This window comes from Gymnoscopelus microlampas (genome assembly GCF_963454915.1).
Source record: "Gymnoscopelus microlampas genome assembly, chromosome: 15".
NCBI classification, from domain to species: domain Eukaryota; kingdom Metazoa; phylum Chordata; class Actinopteri; order Myctophiformes; family Myctophidae; genus Gymnoscopelus; species Gymnoscopelus microlampas.
This window is the reverse complement of record NC_139952.1, coordinates 32,382,250-32,407,006: the sequence shown is the minus strand read 5'-3', so window position 1 is coordinate 32,407,006 and position 24,757 is coordinate 32,382,250. Positions and strand designations below refer to the sequence as shown.

General features: G+C 41.4%; 1 protein-coding gene across 2 annotated transcripts in view; it reads right to left on the bottom strand.

Annotated features, from left to right (window-relative positions):
* Nucleotides 1–3,186: 3,186 nt before the first annotated feature.
* LOC311062470 (uncharacterized protein) overlaps nt 3,187–24,757 on the bottom strand; it is a 40,815-nt gene continuing 19,244 nt past the window's right edge. For both annotated transcript variants that reach the window (XM_084081526.1, XM_084081527.1), the window contains exons 5-19: nt 24,389–24,419; nt 22,915–23,078; nt 22,333–22,363; nt 20,393–20,592; nt 17,718–17,748; nt 15,857–16,089; nt 15,393–15,551; nt 12,911–12,992; nt 12,002–12,102; nt 10,934–11,060; nt 7,951–8,007; nt 6,293–6,316; nt 5,915–5,983; nt 4,774–4,936; nt 3,187–3,828 (exon numbers count right to left, since the gene is read on the bottom strand). In XM_084081526.1, coding sequence (XP_083937652.1) covers nt 3,513–3,828; nt 4,774–4,936; nt 5,915–5,983; nt 6,293–6,316; nt 7,951–8,007; nt 10,934–11,060; nt 12,002–12,102; nt 12,911–12,992; nt 15,393–15,551; nt 15,857–16,089; nt 17,718–17,748; nt 20,393–20,592; nt 22,333–22,363; nt 22,915–23,078; nt 24,389–24,419 — 1,788 coding nt within the window. In that variant the 3' untranslated portion in view covers nt 3,187–3,512. The remainder of the gene's footprint in view (nt 3,829–4,773; nt 4,937–5,914; nt 5,984–6,292; nt 6,317–7,950; nt 8,008–10,933; nt 11,061–12,001; nt 12,103–12,910; nt 12,993–15,392; nt 15,552–15,856; nt 16,090–17,717; nt 17,749–20,392; nt 20,593–22,332; nt 22,364–22,914; nt 23,079–24,388; nt 24,420–24,757) is intronic.

The following is a 24,757-nucleotide window of genomic DNA, read 5'->3' as shown; positions in this document are numbered from 1 at the left end:
TTTCTCTCTGTCTCTTGGGCCAAGAGACAGAGAGAAAGAAAGATGCATGAAGAAGGTGCATGTGCGTGTACGGACATGCACACACAAAACCGAGAGGGGCTCAAAAAGATGGACATAATACTGTATATTTGCTCAAAATAATGAATGATTTATGGTTGGTGCGTGTGACCGTCTATTCTCCCGGTCTTGTGTTTTGTGTGCATTACAGAGTCGGGACTCGATCATGGGAGCAGAGATTAACCTTTACTTTTCGTACGCGCACATTATAGTGAGGTAACTCCCTCTGTCGTGCGTGTGTGTATTTATCTCTTTGCACGCACGCACGAAATAAAGTTGAGAGAATGAAGTAAAGAATACCTAAACTAAAGTCTAAAGATGGTTGAACACAAGATGTATCAAAATGTTTCGAAAATAGCCGATCTACAAGCTCAAATGTCCAGTAATGGGACACTTGTGAGCTTGTAGATCGGCTATTTTCAAACAAAGTATGAAATAGGGTTAAAGTAATAAAACTGTTCCTCGTTTGCTGTGGACCCCCTGGAACTCCCTCAAGGACCCCTGGGGGTCCCCAGACCACACTTTTGAGAACCTTTTTTGCTCTAAAGATATGATAAAAATATTATTGTAATTTAAATCCTATATTATACAACTGTAGAATTGAGAAAACTTCGAGAATTAATTATTTTTGCACAAACATGTCACACTTAAGAACCTGTGATCTACACACCCTGAGAGTGCTCTTCAGTGTGTGTAGATCACAGCTAAGAAAACATTGGAGTATACCAAAATCTTCTTAAAAACTTCTTAAGTGGGTCTAAGAAAAAATGTCCTCTTAAGAAGGTGTGCGTAGATTCTGTTCTTACCTAAAAACAGATCACAGCTAAGAAAACATTGGAGTATACCAAAAACTTCTTAGAAACGTCTTAAGTGGGTTTAAGAAGAAATGTCCTCTTAAAGAGGTGGTGCCATGGTTTTGCACTTTTTCTGTTTTTCATGTGTATGAGGTTGATAGAACTTCATTAAGCCCCCTGGTGGTGTTTTTATGGTGTTTTATGTCTTCTCTGACTATTTTGAGTTTCTTCCTGGAGGCTGAAACCTTGAGGGTCAAACGTGCCAATAGAAAAAGAGCGCTTTAATGACACAGTAGAAATATACCCTCCCCCTCATTATCATAACACAATAGGTGTGGGCATGAGGAGGAGGAGGGACTAGGACATGTGGGTGGTCTCGTAGGAGGTGGGAGGTGAACTGGCAACCTGTGTCCACATAAAAACATAATTTTAACACTTTCTGTACACTTTTTTGAAAAAGATCTTCCTCTTAGTATAACCATAATAATGATGATCATGTTTTAGGGGGAGAAAAAATAATTGAAAATCACGGGACCCCGTCTTTAAGAACGGTTGCTGCATGAGGCCCATTGAACATAAAAAAAAACTTTTTAGGGTATTTTAATTGCTGCTTACATTTTTGGACACCTTGACAAGTCTTTGACCCGTATACATATCCTATATTAAAATCCTTAATAAAAATTGCCTAGATTGTGGGTGCGTGGGCGGGTGGACTGATGGTGGAAGTCACAGTCACAAACGCAACGTGGACTTGCAAGGCTTTAGTCCGTGTTGGTCCGATCCACACCAAACTGGCACAAAGACTGTTCAGGGGTCTGCCATGACGACAGTCACACCAGGGACCATGTGTGGTCCCAGGGGGCCACACATGGGCTATTTTTTTACATGTTATATATTCTGTATCATTTATACGTTATACGTTTTTATTTATAAGTTAATTTACATTTAATAAGCAATAAATATCAACATTTTAATGTAAATACAAGGTTATAGTAAAAAAAATCACACAGACATCTTACATTTATTTTCATTTTGAAAATAAATGTACGTTTATTTGAAAGTAATATATCATGTAGGCTAGGCTATGTTATCACAGATCAGGACATCACATTGATTAAGAAACATTTCACAAATATGCCTAAAGGTGATTCAATGAAGCAAAATGTGTAGATTAAAAAGCATTTCATCATATTAATTAAGTAGGAAACTATGCAAAGATAACTTTCTTATTTCTTTTATATTTTTGGACATAATGTAAAAAGTAAAACATTTAATCCATTAATCTCCATTGAGCTCGCAGATATTATTTGAAAGATTTTATGCAGATTTTCGCAATTTATTTTCCTTTTTTAAACCTTTTCTTATTTACATACTCTCCATTCATTCTCTACGTAATTTGCTACAACAGGTAGTTCCAACAAGCAATCTGACTGGTCAACTAGACATTTAGAACGTGATCAAATCAGCATGATGCACACCTAGTGCTCAAATGAAAAATGGCCAACTGTGGATGTTTTATTGCCTTTATATAATTTTTACCCTGTATTTCCCATTAACTTTTTTCTTTTTTTGCCTTGAGGATGTCCATGTTGATTTGAATATGACTGTACCTGTGACACATTTGGGCCTCTATTTCTTTCTAATCACCACCATCTTCACTTCCTAGAGCCTTGAGGTCGGCCGACCAGCTGCTCCTGGAGGTGCCGGCAACACACACGAAAACAACCAGCCAGGGGTGACTGGGCCTTTGCGTTGGCTGCCCCCAGGCTCTGGAATAGTTTGCCCATACGCATCAAAGCAGCCCAGTCGATAGCTACTTTTAAATCCTTACTAAAGACTATTTTTTTCTCCCTGGCCTTCAGTGATAGCTGACTAGCCCTGTCTTTTCCCCTACTGGTGCTAATGTTTGTTTGTTTTATTTGCACTTATTTGTTGTATGCTATTGTCTGTTTATATTGCATTGTTTGCACTTTGTTGTGTTTTTTTTTTTTACGTGTACAGCAATTCAATTCAATTACATTTTATTAAAGTGTCAAATCACAACAAGTTGTCTCAAGACACTTACATGTAGAGCAGAGACCCGACAGTCCCACCCTGAGCAAGCAATTTTGCGACAGTGGCAACTTTTGGTTGACTTTGACATGTTAAATGTGCTATATAAATGCACTTTAATTTGATTTGATTTGATCTTGTTGGTGATCATACCAGACTCCAGACCAGAAGCTCCTGCCCACCAAAGCAGAGTTTTTCCTCTGCAGGCCACCCGGCTTGGCTGGGGGCTCCGGGAGGCATGCGTTAATCCGACAGACCTTTTCTCCGACTATGTGGCGCCATGCTCACCGGTGGGAAGCTGGACAGGGAGGCTTGTTGTTGTGCCAACAGCTCCTGCAGGTTGGTCAGGGTGCAGGGTACATTATCTCTGGCCTGCAGTACTATCGATCCCATAGCCTGAGGGGCTGTGGTTTCAGACTGAAACGTCAAAATAAAATTAGCAAAAAAGCATTTGTGACGTCTTTAAACCCCACACCTAACCCATAAACCCTATATGCCTAATCCTAACCCTAACCCCAACATTAAAAAAACAAAAAACGAAACATACAAACAAACAAACATGAAAACGACCATTTCTCTTGTGAGGACCAACAAGACAAGCACACCCGTCTAGTTGATACAGATGTGCTCTTGGCAGGCCTCACACAACGTTTTCTTGTGAGGTGTCACTGCTTCCTCATCAAAGTCATCATCATCATCATCATCATCATCATTCTGAATAGACTCAAACAACCTGCACAGGTTTTTTTTCACTTCCTCATCTGAAAAACCCGGGCGTATTAACTCATCAGGGCTACATTCACATGCCTGGCCGAAGCACCGCATGACAGCAGTCCCGCGTCGCGTGTCGCTCAGCAGCCTGTACTTGAACACGACCACCACCTTCCCTGGGTTCCATTTCTTAGAGCAGCTGCAACAGTGAAACCTGGCAGGTGGTGGAGAGGTTGAAGGAAGGCATCAGATACAACTTTCACATCAGTCAATGAACTCAAGTAAAAGATGTCAGTTATACAACACCAGTCAATCATACTCAGGGATGATTACCCCCCCAAACAAAACAAAAAAATAAATCAAAATGTTAACCTGCCTTCAACATTAAATATACTGTATAATATGTATGTATGTATGTATGTATGTATGTATGTATGTATGTATGTATGTATGTATGTATGTATGTATGTATGTATGTATGTATGTATGTGTACACACACACACACACACTGTAACGGGAAGGGAAGGGATGGGACCGGGGTGCCGAGCGAGTGCGTCGGCGGCCCCGGCCAAAAAAACAACAACGATAATGACAACAAATGGGAAGCCCTGCTAATCCCTGGCCTCGAGGACAGGTTTTACCCTGGCGGTTGGGGGTGTTTCGTTTCCCTCGAGGTTGGTTTATGGTTATGTTGTCATAGTGACGTAGCCATTGTTTGTTTATGTGGTCATGGTTTGTTTATGTTGTCATAGTGATGTGGCCGTGGTTTGTTTATGGTTATTACATTACATTACTTTACATTACATTACATTACGGTCATTTAGCAGACGCTTTTATCCAAAGCGACTTACAATAAGTGCATTCAACATAGGTAGGGCAAGAAAACTACTACACACACGTCTAGTTGAGGCAGGTCTCACACATTTTTTAAAAAAACTTTTAGGTTTACAAATCTTTTTAAACATACCTGTGTTAGAATGTAGAATGTGTAAAAACATTCTGTAAAAGGATCCTTCCTGCCTACAAGCCATTTTTAGTGGCATATAATTAAAATCGTTGTTTTGAAAGAAATTGGGGAACACACTTGCACGCTTAAAATGATCCTGATTCTGATAATCAGTCACATGTGTTATTGGTACACAAATACATTATACATACATTGCAGAGGAATGCCTTCCGTAGATAGTCCAACCTTTCTTCTCTTCCTCTTTGGAGACTTTGAGCTTCAGTCTCTCGTCAAAGCTAAGACTCCAATGGTCTTTGCTGTCCAGTTTACCCACCATGTCGTCAAAGATGTCCAGCCACTGTGAGGGGATCCAGTCTGTGCACAAGGGCAAAATATTACACAACTAGAAAAAGTGCTCCTCGGAGCACAGGTCAGGTAGGTTATTGTGGGGCAGCAATGTTCGGAATTGGCCAATCAGGATGGAATATCGGGCGTTCAAAAGGAACCAGGCGGCTATTTGCAGAAGGCTTTTATTTATTTTTGCACTGGCCTGCACCAGAGAGGCAGTAGGGAGCAACAATTCAAACTATGAATATTAGTGCATGTCTAATCTAAACATAGCATCATGGAATGTCAGAGGTTTGGGTCATTCTATTGCGCAGGACAGTGTTACCTAAAAAAAGCTTCCATAGATTTACTACAAGAAACACAAAGGACTTCATCAGGTCACTTCAAACTTAAATAGGACTTGGTTAGGCAGCTTCTCCTCCTCATTTAAATGTAATAGGGATTGCATGTCTTGGTCTGAAAGCAGGTGATTCATTGTATGGTGTATTTATATAGCGCCTTTATTCAAGGCGTTTTACAATGTGCATTACATTCACATACAGGTAGAGCGGCCGCTCTACCTCCTGAGCCACTGCCGACACAATTTTGTCATGGATCCCATGGCCAACACACCACCCACAGCAATGAGATCAAAATCTTCCATAACCCTTTGGTTTATTTGAGGAAGTTGGAGAGAATACTTCTAGAAATTATACCTTATTTTTCCAGCCGACATGATAGCACTCTCTAGAATAGATGTTTTAATTCCAAGTAATATAAGTAGTGCATATAGTAATATAATGCCTTCTGGCACTTCAGAACAAAAATTCAGTACTGTGCTCCCAGAACAGCCAGAACACACACTGACCATTCCGACTGAAATAAGGAATTGCAAAATGTGATGGTTGCAGCTTGTTTGGTACTCTCTAGACACAATTCACAATTCAACATGCATCTACATGTAACAAGACAGGTAATAATCAGGTTTATACATGGGATGAATTGTAAAAGATGAAAATGTATTACCTTCTCCTGGAATTTCTGGTTCTTCTTCAGAGGAATCTTCAGAATTGTCATCATCAGAAGTGTCATCATCTTTGAGACAGACACAAAAACAAAATCCACACAGAAACGCTATTACATTACATGTACATTTCAACATCTTGGTACATTAAATTGGTTAATTTAATATACGTATATTCATTGCCCCACAAAGTGATACATACATACATAAAGTACATACATAAACCTTTGGATTTGAATGTAATTTGTATAGTTTCAGTAGTTATGTAGTTGCATAGGTAATATATTGCAAATACATGCTCATACAAGTACTTGATGTGTTCAGCTATTTCTGATGCAATATAGTAGAAATGTTATGGGAAGAAAAGCATGGTTACCTACCATCTCCAGAATCAGAATCTTCACCTGAATGAAAAAAGACAATTTCAAGAAATAGTAATCTGTGGTATTTTTCGCATAAAGGATACTACTAATAGGCGAAAGTGAATGTGATTTTGACATGTGGTCTGTAGATGCCCCTCAACATGTGATTAGAGTTTGGAGTTGATTAGACATGGCATTCATGATTTATGGTGGGGGTTTTATGGTGTTTTTTGACAAATCTATTTCAAAAGGTAATGTTATGGACATCCATTTAAACGCTGGTGCAGGACAACGTACACCCATCACAAGAAAAGAAAAGAAAATAAAAATAGCAATTAGCAGCTTGATGCTCAGAATAATCTATACTGCACAAATAAGCAAGCAAATAACATTTTAACCAGGTGTGGTGTTGTGCCACACGTCCCTGGTCCCTCCCCTGCACGCCATATAAGGGCAAGGGCAAGGGCCGGGCGTCTCCCTCAGCCAGCAGCCAGCACAGGTGTGGCTGGTCCTAATCAGCCCGGCTGCTCCACATCACCATCATCAGGAGCTGGCCAATATAAGCTGCTGAGAACCGACGCCTGATGCTTGGATATTAACTACTGTGGTTAGCGTTGCCGGCTGTTAATTTACTAGTGTTCCTGAGTGAATCTCTAAAGCTACTTTTGTTTGATGCTAACCTTTGTCTCTTTTTGTTCCAGGCTCCCTCCAGCTAAAACCCAGTGTCTCCCAGCTCCATCCACGCTCCTCAGCCTTCTCCACCAGCGCTCCACTTCCTTGCTCCCTGGATTACAAAACCCTCACCTCCCCAGGACTTTTCCTCCCACCGTAACGTTATTGTTTAATACAATTCCTTTTACCCCTATTCCTGTCTCTGTGTCTTTGCCTTTGGGTCCCCGGCACTTTTGGCTACGCAGCACCGGTCGAGCGTAACATGTGGTCCTCGAAAATAATTAAATTGACCCCTGATTCTTATGTAGGCTTGTTGTGCAACATGATTTTACAAAATGGAAAACTGCATTTTCTCTATACACCCCAAATGCAAAGACAGATATTTTATACGGAATGTCAGTAAAATTACCAAATATATCTTTTTGTAAAATCAACCAAATTTTGGAAGCCCATTATCTGCGGTGGTGGGCAGCAGGGAGCGATTTCTAAAAATAAGATTTTGGTTTTGGTCAATTAATTCAGCTTGTTTTCATGTTGACAAGACAAATTAATCTTACACTCCCTGCTGCCTTATGCTCCTTATTACTGACTCCGTACTGCCTTATGCTGCCTCATTACTGCCTCCCTACTAATACAAATTTGTCTTAGTTCAGAACACTCTTAACCTCAGATCCAATACTTGGCTAAGCTATGTCGTGCCTTCATCAAAATCTGAGGCAGGTAAGAGAAGTATTTCTTATTTTGGGCCATGGTCATACAACTTGCAGACCAGACTCAAATTGGCTTTCCTGATTCTTCTAAGGAGTTTTACAAGGATTACCATGGACTTACCAGTAACTGCTCCTGTTCTGATATGTAACCAATTATAAAACATGTTTTAACACAAAAGTCACTTGAAGAAGCGAAGTGGCACTAATGTCTATTCAAGTGTATATTATTCTGAAACTTCTGATCTGGCATTGTATCTTTGCATTAGTGAAGCCCTGCCAGTTCATACGACTCACCTTCCTTGTCTCCTGGGGCGTCACTGAGCCCTACATCTTTTCCGGAATCCTCCAGCTCTTTGACATAGTTGGAAGGGAAAAGATTTTGGTTTTGGTCAATTAATTCAGTTTGTTTTCATGTTGACAAGACAAATACATCTTACACCGAAAGACTTTAAGCATTGTCTTCATACCGTGGCTTCAAAAAAATCACACCTAGTGTGAAGTAGGCAGTGTAATGTTAATGATCTGACAGTATTTCATTTGATCCACAAGGGGGTGCTTGGTATTCCATGATGCTAGAAACACCACAGAATGAGAGAGCCCCAGATGTTACTATGTGATGTTGTTTTGTCAGTGAAAGATGTAAATTCATTACTTTGATGTGACCAAGTTAAGAAGTTAAATAAACCGTCTCTGGAGTTAAAGAATTGATGTGGATTCATTCAAGAACTTTAAGCGGTACCTTTGATTCGCTTATTTTGCTCCCTTATCAATGACTCCCTATTGCCTTATGTGTCAGGATCTGTGTCTCTGAATCGTATTGTGTAGTATTGTTCTCCTTGTACTTTTATTATGTAGTGATGTCCTAGTGTTTCCTGTTTAGCCTAGTTAGTGTTTCCTGTCTTGTCTCACCTCCCTCTGATTAGTTATGTTCTCCACCTGTGTCCTGTTGTGCCCCAGCCAATCCCTGTGTTGATTTGTCTTTGAGTTCACCTGTGTTTTGTTAGTCCTGTGTCAATTTAAGCCAGGGGTGTCAAACTCATTTTGGTGTCCGGGCAAGATTGGTCAAATGGTGACTTGAGGTGGGCAGGAACCAGTTGCGGATGCACATGCGCGCTCACACGCATTCAGTTATACAGCATTGTTTTTCAATCTGTTGTCTTGTCTCAGAAAACAAACAATGCAATTTGTAACAACAATAATAATAATAATAAGGGTAATAATAATAATAATTACCCTTATTATTATTATTATTATTATTATTATTATTATTATAAACCATTTTAAGTAGAATAATTAAATTTGAAGTTAAACAATACCTGGTAATGTGTGTGGGTGGTTAAATAATTACATTTATAGAACAGTGGTGTAAAGTAACTAATTACATTTACTCAAGTACTGTACCTAAGTACAGATTTGATGTAGTTTTACTTTACTAGAGTATTTCCAATTTCCAGAACTTTCTACTCCACTACATCTCAGTCACTGCTATCAACAGTATATCACTTTAAAAAATGTTTTATGAAGATTAGCTACTTTAATTATTTACATTTACAAAAATAGCAGATCTACAAGCTCATAGTGCCGCACTATGAGCTTGTATATCTGCTATTTTTGAATAGCCAAATAAATCTTAAAATGACACAGATGCTTTCCCAGATTGAATTTAAATACGCTCTGAGTTCAATTAATACTGATGAGGATTTCACTGGGCAAGCTCCTGAGAAATAAAAGAAGCAGCTTTGATACATTTAAACTACCTAGGATATTACCATTATTATATTTTCAAAAATATCAAATTTACATGGTGTAGCCAGCATGAAAATTCATCTAAATCACTTGCTGCTCCCAGACACCTGACATCTCTTTGCTTGAACAAACTCAGTTTTCATAACACTGCACTGTGTGTGTGTGTGTGTGTGTGTGTGTGTGTGTGTGTGTGTGTGTGTGTGTGTGTGTGTGTGTGTGTGTGTGTGTGTGTGTGTGTGTGTGTGTGTGTGTGTGTGTGTGTGTGTGTGTGTGTGTGTGTGTGTGTGTGTGTGTGTGTGTGTGAGTGTGTGAGTGTGAGTGTGAGTGTGAGTGTGAGTGTGAGAATACATGTCCGTGCTGTGCTGACTCCTGTGTGAGGATCAAAGAGTAGCCTATAGCCATTACTACTCGACTAGTAGTTGAATAGACTCTTAACGAGCCAATCAGCCACAACATTCCACAGCTGGGGAGACAATGGCAGGGCCATCAGAGGTACTCAGCCAAGTAGCAGCGTGTGGGGGAGAGCTGCTTGGCCGCGCACAGCAAGTGAGTGCAAAATGCGACTCTGTCTGTTAGATGTAGTATCAATTTACTATCTTTAAAAGTATTTCCTGGGCCGCCACGGACCTTTCCGTGGGCCGCAAAACGCCCGCGGGCCGCGAGTTTGACACCGCTGATTTAAGCCCTGTGTTTGTGAGTGTTGCCTTATCAGATTATAAATGTTGTCATGATGTTCTGTTCCAGTCCAGTCCTGTCTCAACACAGAATAAATACTTTGCATTAGACCTTCCTTGCCTGCATTGTTCTGCTTCTGGGTCTTCACCTGTCTCGCACCGTGACATTATGATGCCATATTACTGACTCTGTGACTCCCTACTTATGCTCCCTTATTACTGACTCGCTACTGCCTTGCACTGCCTTATTTCTGACTCCATGTTACCTTATGCTGCCTAATTATTGACTCCCTGCTGACTCCCTACTACTTTATGCTCCCTTATTACTGACTCCCTGCTGACTTATGCTCCTTATTGCTGACTCCATGTTACCTTATGCTGCCTAATTACTGACTCCCGACTGACTCCCTACTACTTTATGCTCCCTTATTAATGACTCCCTGCTGCCTTATGCTGCCTCATTACTGCCTCCCTACTAATACAAATTTGTCTTAGTTCAGAACACTCTTAACCTCAGATCCAAACTTGGCTAAGCTATGTCGTGCCTTCATCAAAATCTGAGGCAGGTACTGTAAGAGAAGTCTTTCTTATTTTGGGCCATGGTCATGGAACAACTTGCAGACGAGACTCAAATTGGCTTTCCTGATTCTTCTAAGGAGTTTTAAAAGGATTACCATGGACTTACCAGCAACTGCTCCTGTTCTGATGTGTAACCAATTATAAAACATGTTTTAACACAAAAGTCACTTGAAGAAGCGGCTGGCACTAATGACTATTCAAGTGTATATTATTATGAAACTTCTGATCTGGCATTGTATATTTGCATTAGTGAAGCCCTTCCAGTTCATACGACTCACCTTCCTTGTCTCCTGGTGCGTCACTGAGCCGTACATCTTTTCCGGATGGGTCCAGCTCTTTGACATAGATGGAAGGGAAAATCCCAGTCTTGCCATTCACACTGCCGAGCCACCATTCATCGTCAATCTGCAGGCACAAGCCGGGCATTATTAAGCCACCTGTTTTGTTCCCAAATATACCAAACATAACATTTGGTCCCTTTATCACAAAATGAATGATTGTTTTGATATATTGAGCTATGCTGCCCCACCCCCCACACCCCTTTTTGCCAATGGCACAAACTGTTACTCAGCAGTTCTTTGAGTCATAACCAACCACTCCACAAAATGTTGTCCAAATCTGGATCTACTGGGAAGTTATGCCGCCGCTAATCGCCGCCCGGCCCCTAGGACGCGTTTCGCCCATAGAGTTGAAAATAAAGTTTTGCCCCAGAGGCCGGGAGGTGTTTCGTTTCTCTCACCAGTGAGGAGCCCCCAACGGGAGGACGTACAGCCTTTGTCGCACTCCTCCCGCCCAACACTCCCTGCTGACAGGTGCCGCCCAGCCCAGGGGGTTACATGCAGTGCCAATTATCACCCTCCCCGCTCAATTATTATCACCCTCCCCCGAACATGGGCCAATTGTGTTTGTGTAGACGCTCAACAAAGCCGGATGCACCATGGCGGATTTGAACCCATGACCGCCATGGTGGTGGGCAGCTACTTGCACCATCCAAGTTCTAAAAACTTCATTCACTTTTGTACGGAATTTTGTACTTTATCAATGTCATTCAGTGCAACACAGGTAAAAAGCAATTTTAAAGCATATTTCAGGATGTTAATCATATGTCTATATTTGTCATAACAAAGAGGACCTACTGAAGTCCTCCTGTTTTGAGTTGACAAAATCTCTCTATATTTTATGATTTCACCGTTTCTTAAGCTTTGGAACAAAAACACATGTCATTCAGTGCAACACAGGAAAAATATTTTCAATGCTATTATTTTATAAAACACACACACACACACACACACACACACACACACACACACACACACACACACACACACACACACACACACACACACCTTTGCAATGATGTTTATGATGTCTCCTGCGTTGAACTCCAGTTCATCCTCGTCACTGACCTTTGGCAGGTACTCAAACAATGCCTTGCACTGCCTCAGCTCTGGAATGACAGGTAAGTAATACAGCTAACTAGCCTGCTCAATGGCTGAGAGGTTGCGCATCACCTCTGACTCTGTGTGAGTGTGAGTGTGAGTGTGCGTGCGTGCGTGCGTGCGTGCGTACGTATGGATAACTGTATCTGTCAGTCCTTGTACGTTTTATGCCCATATATGGAGATCCCTGATGTCATCAGTATATGGCCATATATGGGCATGCCCCCTTTTGTGCCCATATATGGAGCTGACTGATTTGTTTGCGCCGGATGCCATGACGACACATTGAGGTTCATTAGACAACACACTCCAGATTTGAGCGTAGCTGCATTGGGAACTCTTTATGGTTATGGTTGAGTCATGGTGACATGAGCGTGACGTGACGTCAGAGAGCAATCTCCCTGAAGCCAATTTCAATATAGGATGTAAATGTGTGATGCCGCAATATCACGGCATCACACACAGTGTTAGATAAACAGTTTACCTGTTTATCTAACACATTTGCCAAATATGGTGCTTTTATCACAACATGAATGATACAGTAGGTTAGCTATGCCGCCCCACTATGGCTACATGTAAATTCAATGTATTCATTCTGAAACAATTCTGAAATTCAAAAACAAACTGCATTTCAGATATACTCAGAAATACTTTAGGGTGGTCGGTATCAGGATTGGTTTTCAAGCAGTAGCTGTAGGTTTGTTTATGGATTTTTTCTTTGTAGTTTAGCCCCTACTATACTTTACTATACTCTATAGTAAAACCTAGGAGGGAGGCCCTTCAATACTGCTCTTTTGGATTCTGTATGGCCCTTACCTGGATTCATTAAAGCCTGTTCTTCCAGCATGAGCAACTTCAACTGGAGTTCAAATTTGCGCTCCTTCTCCTCCTCCTCCTCCTGTGAAGACAAAGTTCTGCTGAGTCGCCACGAAATAACTTTCAGAAAGACCTAAACACAATTCAATAACCTACACACAGTTAAAATACAATAGAATAATCAAGAGAGTTACAATCTTGTCTTTTAGCAGATGCTCTTACTCTGAGCAAAATGCCAGACTGGACTAAACAGCATGATCTCTAGTCAGTCAGTCAGTCAGTCAGTCAGTCAGTCAGTCATTAGTCAATGTGTGTTATTGACTAATGACTAACAAGTAAACAGAGTTCCAAGAAACGCACCTGCTTTTTTTCCCCTTACAGATACATAATTATAAGCATCATCAAGCAATTTGCAGGTTGAGACAACCACTGACTGCATTTTTCTTTTCAACATTCTTTCCTTTTTTTCCTCTAAGGCAGTGGATTTCAACCCTTTTCATGTCAAGGACCCCAAAATTGACACTTATTAGCCCGCGGACCCCCATTTGAAAAGATATGCCTCAGGGACCCCCATAAGACAAGATCTTTACGGCTGATTGATTGATTGATTGAATATTTTATTAGGCAAAAAAATGTAAAACAACACATTTACATTTAAAATACTTTGTCTAACAGGTCCGTTCATAAAAGTCCTTGCGGACTTGTTTCCAATGAGGGCCTTGGTATTCAATTCATAGACATATATAGTGGCATCACAGTTCGAATATCATTACACAAAGAAAATAAAAAAAGCAGCAAGAATATATATATATCTATATATCTATATATATATCTATACACACACATATATATATATATATATATATACATACATATATACATACATGTAATACTATGTACAACAAAAGAAAATAAAAAAATAAAAAAGGGGGGGGGAGATATGTACAAGAACAGGGGGGGGGGTCGGCTATCTAATAGGAAAATGGTACTACCTCCTCTTTTGGCCTCCTGAAAGGTGATTTTTTAAGGCTCTTTTAAATGAGCCCAGCGAACTGCATTTTTTGAGGGATGGGGTTAGCCCATTCCAATCCTGGGTGGCAGTGCTGTAGAAGGAGAATTTGCCCATGTTTGTTTTATGGGTGGGTGGTACCAAATTGTTGTTAACGCTCCCTCTGGTATTGTGACTGTGGGTGTCACTAACCTTTTGGAGGTATTTACTCAGATATGCGGGAATAGGGGGCATATCGGGCAAATTTTCGTTTACAATTTTGAAGGCCAGTCCCATTTTTAGTTGTTTAACCCTGTCTTCCACCCTGAGCCAGCCTAGGCTGGCAAAATGGGCGGGAGAAAGGTGGGTCATGGGCCCCAATCCGAGGAGTAGCCGAATCAGTTTGTTTTGGGAGGTTTGAAGCTTAGTCTTCAGTGACACTGAGGTGTTGGAGTACCAGGAGGTGCTAGCATAGTCAAAATGTGGTTGAATCAGGGCCCCTGAGAGGGTCCTGAGGGCCTGTGGGTTGACAAAAGAGGAAACTCTGCCCATAAATTTGGTTCTCTGGTTTACTATTTTGACCACCTTTGTCCCCATGCTTTCACCCGACAGGTATTTGTCGAGAATACAACCCAAATAGGTAATCTCTTCTTTGCTAGCGATAATTGTGTCATCGACTTTGACCTTGAAATCATTTACCTCCATCTGTCTGAGGGAATGTTTGGTCCCAAAGAGAATGGATTCAGTTTTCCCAAGGTGTAGTGACAGTTTGTTATCGGTAAGCCAAGTACGGATTTTTGAGAGTTCAGAGCTGAGCGCCTCCTCAACTTGCAACTTGTCCTCTCCCGAGATCAGGAGTGCCGAGTCATCAGCGAACAGGAACAATTTGCAGTTACAGGCAGCATTCATGTCGTTAATGTATAAAAGGAACAGTAACGGCCCAAGAATGCTGCCCTGAGGAACCCCACAGCTCACCGGGAGGGAAGAGGACATGGTTCCGTTGATGTCAACCACTTGCTCTCTACCCTCCAAGTAGGATCTCATCCAGTTTAATGATGTGCAGTCAAAACCAATCGCCCTCAGCTTATCAAGTAAAATTGAATGGTTTACAGTGTCGAACGCTCTAGCTCTAGCAGGGATTCTCAAACATTTTAATTTCAAGGACCCCCAGTTTGACATGCATTAGGGCTACGGACCCCCATTTAATGGCATTTATATCTCTGGGACCCCAATATTTATATTGTAAAATCAATGTTAATTTAAGAGTGAACAAATGGAACCAAATGGACCCCTGAGTTACAGACCCATAAGACCCTTATGATAAGGGTCCATTTGGTTCCTAAATATCTATCATTTAGCTGGGGACCCCCTGGAACCCCCTCAAGGACCACTGGTGGTCCCAGGACCACTGGTTGAGAACCACTGCTCTAAGGTATTTAAAGGTTTGACCAGTGCAGTTTTATGAAGAAGAAATGAAGAAGGACATGTTCTGACCTTGGTTGGAGGCCGTGTGGCCAGGAGAGGATGTTCCTCATGAAGCCCAGTGGCCTGACAGTCAGTGCACAGGTCGTAGTCAGGACACACCGTGCACTTAAACCTGGTCCCACTAATACTTCCTCCACAGCCGTCACAAAACACACCACGGTGGACCTTCTAAGGATCAGGGCGGCAGGGTGGAGAAGGGTTGACAAAGGGGGTGAGACCATCGAATTCAGTCATAGAGAAATATCTTCAGCCAATAATATACATATCTGGATTACCTTGCTTATTAAGTTGCTCTGGATAACAGTGTCTGCTAAATGCCTAGATTGTAAGTATAAATTCTGTACTTCACTGAGGAAGGTACAAATAGAGATACATCACTATTATAACATTTATTCCTTTTTTTCTCTGAGGTATTTAAAGGTTCGACCAGTGTACAGTAGTTTTCAAATGAAGGATATATACAGTACTCTGACCTTGGGTGGAGGACGGGTCGCCAGGAGAGGATGCTCCTCATGAAGCCCAGTGGCCTGACAGTCAGTGCACAGGTCGTAGTCAGGACACACTGTGCACTTATACCTGGTCCCAATGATATTTCCTTCACAGCCGTCACAAACCACACCTTGGTGGACCTTGGAAGGATCGGGGCGGCAGGGTGGAGCAGGTTTGACGGCGGGTTTGGGACTTTCTTCTTTCTTCTCTTTCTTCTCTAGAATACAAAACAACATGTTGTCATTGTAACTGAATATAACATGCTATTACCTTAGCAGTGTAATATTTAATAATGATACTAATATAAATATTACAGTAAGACTGCATACAGAAACATATGCACACATACATGTAGATGTTTGTACACAGTGCAGTGCACACACACATATTTAGAAGTAGGATCCTTGCACACAGCACCTTCAAGCACCTGTTATGATCAATGTCCATACTATGTCATTTTTCCTTACCTTCTACTTAGTCGTTATTTTTTAATTATGTCTTGTTATTGTTATTTGTGCTACATTGTTAAGTAACCGAAACAAAATAAATTACTCCTGTACTCATATATGAGATGTAACAAGGGCTGTTGACATCTATATCTTTATTGATCATGAAAAACAATTATATATGTGACATAACATTTACATGGCCCACCATAATCAAAAAGATAAACACAAAACAGGTGACAGCCTGTTTCCATTGCGGCCCTTAGTATAAGATGTGTATGAAGTCATGTAGTGAGATGAGTGCTTGAGTGTGTAAAGTGCAGTACTGTAAGTGCGTTTGTCCAAAGGCACATGAAGAAGTCTCTAGCCAAATTCCAATACTTAAACTTCCACAGCCTCCACTCTCTACCCATTCAGCTATGGCCGCCCATGGCCTGGTCACATACAATTCTACCCATATTTTACTTTATAGAGCATAGCACCAAAGTGTTTTGACTTCGATCCATAGGTAGTGTCAAAATGGAACAAAAAGTTATATACCCGTTTTAGAAACTAGATTTTTTAAACTTCACCAAATATGGTATACATGATCTTGGGAGTCATGTGACAATGCCCTGGCACTGGGGCGGCAATGGCTCAGGGGTAGAGTGGCCGGGTAGAGTGAACTGGAAAACCGCAATGTTCCCAGTTCGATCCCGGGCTGGGGGGCTCCCCCAGAGTTAGTGTCAAAATGTCCTTGAGCAAGACGCTGAACCCCTAATTGCTCCCGATGAGCAGGTTGGTGCCTTGCATGGTTTCCTCCACCATCGGTGTATGAATGTGTGTGTGAATGTAATGCACAATATGGCGTTGGAACGACAGATGTTCAAGAGGCGGAGAAACACAACTTTACTCCGCCCACACACCAATCTACCTGGCGCTATTTATACCCTGTCAGAACTACCCAGAAACCCCTTATTCGCTTTTGTACATCCGTAGTCAAGCTCATAACGTTTTCAGCATCCCTCCACCACCCCTTTCACCTCCACAGGTTGTGCTTTCCACTTTTCTCCTTCTATGTCCCTCCCTGTCTCTCTCTCTCCCTGTCTCTCCCTCTCCCTCCTTCTCTCTCTCTCTCCCACTTCTCTCTCCCCAAATACTCCAGGGTCGGCGACCCTCCCCGGAACCCTCTTCCCCTCCCTCCATTACATTCTATTCATTCAATAAAACTTTAAACTTTCCATAAAGGTGTGTTTCTTCGCCTAGTGAACTATGTAAAACGATTTGGATAAAAGCGCTATATAAATGCACCATTTACCATTTACAATGAGCATTAAATTGACTTTCAAAACTTTTGGGAGAGGGTTTTGGGTAGGAGGTCCTTCATTTGAATATTGCTAATTTGAAATCCCGGTCCTACCTTGATGAAAGGCCTTCTCCATCTCAGCAGCCTGTGGAGAGAGAGTTGACAGAAAGAAATATGTTCAGACACTTCCCATGAGATATCCACTGAGGAAGTTGATCATTTTAACCCGACGCCGAACTAACCCGAGTGAGTTGAAGCCCGAGCTCTACCCGAGAACGAACAAAACATTGAATAATTAAATTAAAGGGAAATACCACTCATTTTCAACATAACAATATGTGATTACTATACCTTTATACCTGAAATAAGAAAAAATGCCCCCCCCCCCTTCAGTGTTGCCTAGAACCGGAGAATACGTTTTGGAGGGTCATGTGATCAGTCAGTGGCCGCTAGTGATGCACAGGACAGCCCATTGCCCGTGGGTCCTGCGGAACTGGGTTAAGATGCAATTGAAATTATGAAAAGCAGGCACTTAATAGCTTCTTTTTTTTTGCTGGACAGGTGAGGGTCGTTGATCTATATATTGCGGGCTGGGTGGGGAGGTTGGGCATTTATAGCGGGGAGGGCGGGAGCGGGTTAAAAAAAACCTGGTCCGTGTGTCACTAAAGGCCCATGTTAGGTCATAAACTTTGAATCCAGTGTTTTGATCGGTTTGCTCCCCAACAGCGTCAAGACCATTGAGAACGGTTAACACAGCTTCTGTAACTAACTACTTCCTCGAGCTCAAAATAAGACCATGGGAAACCATGGGAGTATTATGAATAGTCAGTGCAGGTTTTATTTTGAAGTCTGAGTCTCTATTAGCTTACATCTGTATCTACAGTAGGTGGCCAGTGACTTTGGCCAGTTTCACTTTCAAAACCTTTGCATCATGCATGTCACACAAACAGAATGCGAAGCGTTTTGTTGATATAACAAGTTTGTTCATATAGAGTCCTATCCACAAATCCACCATTTAACTTCCACAATCCACATTATCAAAACCATTGGTGTTGTGCGGATTGGATTCGAACCAATATCATCTCGGGTCACGCGCTCCATGCAGGAGGTGTGGAAGGAAAATAGCCAAAGTCACTGGTCACCTACTGTATGGTCTGTATATGTTCATTCATGTGTTTATATAAATATGATATGATATATAAAGTGGACTCTGGCTGAGGAGTCCACTTTTGGCTGAGGGGGCGGAGCCAAAAGTACACCCTGCGTATATCACTGATCACATGACCTCAATCAATTATCCTTTTCTAGGCAACACAGAAGGGGGGGACTTTTTTTCTTATTTCCACACAACAGCTCTAAGGTGTATTAAAGACATAGTTCAATGTTGAAAATGAGTGGTCTCCCCCTTTAAGTAAAAAATCTTCTTCCACCACTGTTTAAGATACATTTCAAAACTCTGTCTGTTTACACAAAAAATGTCATGGTTTGATAAGCCATTTATCAATAGACGCAACGACGGATGGCAAGATTCTCAACGACGCACGTTTGTATGACTATTTTCTGGTAACCAGAAGTCTCGCCCCAAAACACGTGCGACCCCATTGTTTTCGCGGACCAGCGGTTCTTGTGTTCTTGTATTTGTTTTACTGAGGATAAGGTTAGAAAAAATTACCTTATCTTACTGATGTTATATATAGGAATAAGGTTAGGGTTTGGCACCGTTTCACTGAGGTTACGTGAAGGAATAAAGTTAGGTTTAGCCTTTAGGCCTAGTTTAGGTGACGTTTAGGAGCACTAGCTACTTGTGCGTAGTTAATAAAGGGGCGAAGCATGGATTTACAAGACTCTCAACTAAGCATGGCTAGTGCTCAGTCTCTTTGTAGACCCGCATTGCATGCTGTCATTTTGAGGGTGAACCTATCCCTTTAAAGGGTAAGACCACTTTGGTAGAGGTTTGGGTTGTGTATTTACCTTGCCATGATGTAACTCCAAAGGTGGGCAAGAAAAAAAAAAATTGCTCCATTGATTAGAAATTGATAATTCAAAATATGCTCCTCATTGACTTACATTGTACGGTAAAACAGCTCTCAGAGTCACTATTTTAGCACATAAATGAACCCAAACAAAGCTGATTCAGACAATATAGAACATCACCAAACCCAGTACTGTTTGTTTTTTTAATAAAAATGTCAACTTCCTGATGATTTTACTATTTGAAGATCTGGATCCGGATCCGCCGATCCAGTCCGGGTTTTCTACTTATCAAAAATGGCAAAATCAACAGGAAGTTGACATTTTTATTTAAAAAAAAAACAGTACTGGGTTTGGCGATGTTCTATATTGTCTGAATCAACTTTGTTTGCGTTCGTTTTTGTGCTAAAAGAGTGACTTTGAGAGCAGTTTTACCGTACAATGTAAGTCAATGAGGAGCATATTTTGAATTATCAATTTCTTATCAATGTAGCAATTATTTTTTATTTCTTGCCCACCTTTGGAGTTACATCATGGCAAGGTAACTACACAACCCAAACCTCTACCAAAGTGGTCTTGCCCTTTAAGGCTATAGAGAAAAGTAGAGTGCCAAAAACCAACAGGACTTTCAAAGATAGGCTTAAAAAAACCCTCAAAAAACATGATTTTGGGTGGAGTGGGTCTTAAACCCCGCAACATGAGAAATTGAAAACTCTAAGGAAGTTACCAGTACAGATACATCATCACCACCACCACCACCACCATCATCATCATCATCATCATCATCATCATCATCATCATCATCATCATCTTCTGACCTGGGCTGGGTCCTGGATGGCCAGCAAAGGATGTTTCTTATGACGTCCAGCGGATTGACAGTCAGAGCACAGGTCGTAGTCAGGACACAGTGTACACTTAAACCTGGTCCCGATGATACTTTCCTCACAGCCTTCACAGATCACGCCATGGTTCACCTTGGAAGAACTGGAGCCGCGGGGTGAAGCACGGTTTGAAGGGGCTGGAAGATGAAAGAAGGGAAACAATAAAAACTTAGTAATACAGCTACAGAATGTGATTGATTAAAACTATTACACTGTGACTTTACAGACAATTTAGCGAGTGTGTGTGTGTGTGTGTGTGTGTGTGTGTGTGTGTGTGTGTGTGTGTGTGTGTGTGTGTGTGTGTGTGTGTGTGTGTGAGAGAGAGAGAGAGAGAGAGAGAGAGAGAGAGAGAGAGAGAGAGAGAGAGAGAGAGAGAGAGAGAGAGAGAGAGAGAGAGAGAGAGAGAGAGAGAGAGAGTAATGTTAATTAATAAAGGTTAAATCCACCTCCCAGCAGTAGGGGGGGTACCACACTGTAGGGAGCATACACTCACTGTGATACCTAAATAGGAAATCAGATTCTACCAATGCTACTGGGAAAACGGTGGGATACAGCCAATTCATATAAAGCTTTTCCTTTTGTTTTCAGGTAAATGTGTTTAATTCTGTAAGACAAGAATGTGGAGTAGTGTAGTGAAACTAGGACCAGCAGTATACGGGGCTAGACCAGAAGTATGTTCATAATTCATATGTTTCAGTTCAAGACTAATCTTTAATGCAACATAACAATCATAATGTGATCCTGTGTTTTAGAATGTTGTCTTTGTGTATGCATGGGGAAAGATATTCAGCAATATAGTATGAGTTAAATGTTCTAAAAGCTAAGGAAAAGTGCCATTTTCAGTGCTATCAGAAAATGCAATGTGTGGTTTAGGCCGGTGAGGCCGACTTTATTATTTAGACCTCGAATGGCCTTATACGGTCGTGGACACTTTAGGCCGGTTAGGCCGAAAGTGCATACTGCATGTTCTGTATTCTGCATATTGTATGTTCTGCTTTCTGCCTGTTCTATTTGTATTGTTACTCTGTTGCCTTTTGCCCTGATGTTGTCCACTCTTATTTTGTAGTATTGTTTCCTGTCTGCCTTGTTATCGCTTCCTGTCTTGTCTGACCAGTATGTATTTGTAATTGCTCTCCACCTGTGTCCTGTTGTGCCCCAGCCAATCTCTGTGCTGATTTGTCTTGTGTTCACCTGGGTGCAGTTAACCCTGTGTCTATATATATTCCCCTGTTTGTTCAGTCCTTAGTCAGGTCGTCGTTTGATGTTAGTGAATGTCAGTGCTGCACTTAGGCTGAAAGCCTGTACTGCTTTTGGGTTCTTCGAAGTCATTCCTGACACTTTTCCATTACTTATAATCAAGCTTTATTTTTGTTTTATTTTTCATATATCAATGAATCAATGTGGAAAAAGTGCTAATAGATTATTTTTATAATCGACTAAATCAATTAGTCTGATTAACCACTTAAGGGGTAGTTCACCCCCAAAATGACTTCATACAGAAGATGGCTCCATAGTCAGGGATGCATTGGTCATGACTCATGAGACGCGGTAACACGCCGTGCAACTAAACCACTTTCCCCCTTTTTTGAGCAGGAGCACGCACTCCTGCTCAAAAAAGCAGGAGCACGTTTTCTGTATGCAGCAGAGTCAGCTTGTTTTCTGCTGTATCTGATGCCCTGGAAGACCAGGCAGTAATAGCCTACCTAACACAGAAACAGGCATAATGGTGCTACCTTGGGGGAGGGTCCAAATAGTCCTCTATATGGAACCTGCTAGCTTTTGCCCATAATTGGTTTGGGGAGAGGGTTTGAGGTTTACTGGTAAGGAAGGAGGTCCTTTATTTGAATATTTCTCATTTGAAATCTGTATGGTCCTACCTTGATGAAAGGCCTCCTCCATCTCCGCAACCTGTAGAGAGAGAGTTGGCAGAACCACAGTCAAAGCCGAGGAAGCTACAAGTACAGATACAGCAGCAGCAGCAACAGAATAATGAAGATGAGCAGTGGTGTGCACAGACATTTTGAGGGGCAGGTGCTCAAGTAAATTATACTTTTTTTTGTTTACTTGGTCTGCTCTTTTTTCCCTCTACACCTATACCTCTTTGCCAAAAATAGCCGATCTACAAGCCCACAATTGTGAGCTTGTAGATCTGCTATTTTTGGCTAAAGTTCTCCTCAGAAAAGGGATGCTAGGTTTCGAGTGGTTATGGTAAAAAGAAAAATCATATCACATAAAGATTTGGCGGACCCCCTGTAGTAACTCTGAGGACCCCCTAGGGGTCCCGGACCCCCTGTTGAAGACCGCTGCTGTAATTTTTTTTCTTTTTTTCAAAAGGGCACTTCTGGTCAAGAGGGCAAAGGGCAGGCGCTCTAGCACCACCTAGAGTCTATCTGTGCACGTCCCTGGATACAGCAGCAGCAGCAACAGAATAATGAAGATGAGGAAGGATAAATTCTGACCTGCATGGCCAGCATAGGATGTTTCTTGTGACGTCCAGCGGACTGACAGTCAGAGCACAGGTCGTAGTCAGGACACAGTGTACACTGAAACCTGGTTCCAATGATACTTTCCTCACAGCCTTCACAGATCACGCCATGGTGCACCTTGGAAGAACTGGAGCGGCCTAAATAAGAAGACCGAAATACCAAACAAAAAAGAGAGAAAAAACTATTTGGACTGGTGGGCTGGTCAAATAGCTGTGATTGGCTGGATGGCTGTTCAATCAATCTAAATTGGCCAATAGGTTTTCATATATGGGGAACTGAATTTCCTTTGATGCAGCGCTGGATGCAAAGTGACTATATTGAAAGTGGGAAAAAAAACAGAACAGTCAGGCAAATGTGAGGGGGATGAAATCATGTGTCTGTCGCATCCCCTGCATCCCCCTCGGGTGTGACGGCCATGCTGTAGCCTGCAACAGATTCTACAAACGACCATGTCATGTGTCTTTCTCTGAAATGTTGATATGTAGCCGATATGTATGTTTTCTTTTTCAAAAACAGTGCACATAGAATATCTCCAAGTTCACAACACGTCGCGATGTGACGTGTTGTGGCGTGAATAGCTTTTCTTAATAGCTTTTCTGCCATCTTTAATGGTCTTCAATTCACACCTTTTGTTACTCTACTTTCAGGTTTTATCCAAACCGCAAGTTTGGTACACAGGATCTCTGCAGCCATGTGATAAAATGTGTCATAATGTTTTTTATATTCCATGTTCGGTTATAATTGGCCATGCACATTTTGTGGGGCCGGCCGATTTTACAAAACAAATGTCATAAATGAATGCATGAATGCATGAATGCAATGAATGCATGTATGCATGTCACCTAAAATTTTACTCACGTATTGAGGAGCCTTTATAGGGCATAGCAGAACCATTTTCTGGTTCCACTCCAAAATAGTCAATGCATTTTCCTATTGGGATTTCCAAAAATATTTATATAAATTATTTTAAGCTTAGAATCAAGCCATCCAGGGTCCTGGTGAATCATGACCATAAAACGTTTGATTCTGTGAAAACGTTTGTTTTTTTAAAAGGCAAAACAAAGGTTATTTATTCAATATTATAGTATATCATATAATAATACATTTTTTTTTTTAATCACAGAAAAAAAAGTTTTATGGTCAAGTGTTATGATTCACCAGGACCTTGGATGGCTTGATTCCAAGCTTAAATGAATTGATATAAATATTTTTGGAAATCTCAATGGGGAAAATGCATTGACTATTTTCTAGTGGAACCAGAAAATGGCCGCCACTGCTATGCCCTATAGGGCTATTGATCTCGGGAATCATGTGACAATGAGCATTAAATTGGCTAATGTTTTTGGTTATTTTTTAACTAAGGGACAGGGTTTTGGATTTACAGGTAAAACCTAGGTAGGAGGTCCTTAATTTGAATATTACTCATGTGAAATCTGCATGGTCCTACCTTGACGAAAGGCCTTCTCCATCTCAGCAGCCTGTGGAGAGAGTTGACAGAAACACAGTCAAAGAGAAATATTTTCAGCCACTTCCCGGGTGCATTTCGCCTTTCCGACATGTTGCCTTTCCGACCTTAGCGAACCCTATACCTAACCCTAACCCTAACCCTAACCGCACGCGGAAGCCACTAGTCGGAGTGGCGAGATGTTGGAATGGAAGGAGCACCCCCCACTTCCCATGCCAAGCTACAAGTACAGATACATCATCATCATCATCATCATCATCATCAACATCATCATCGTCACCATAATCATCATCAGGCACATTGCAGTATGAAACAACCACTGATTGCATTTGTCTTTTCAATATTCTGTCC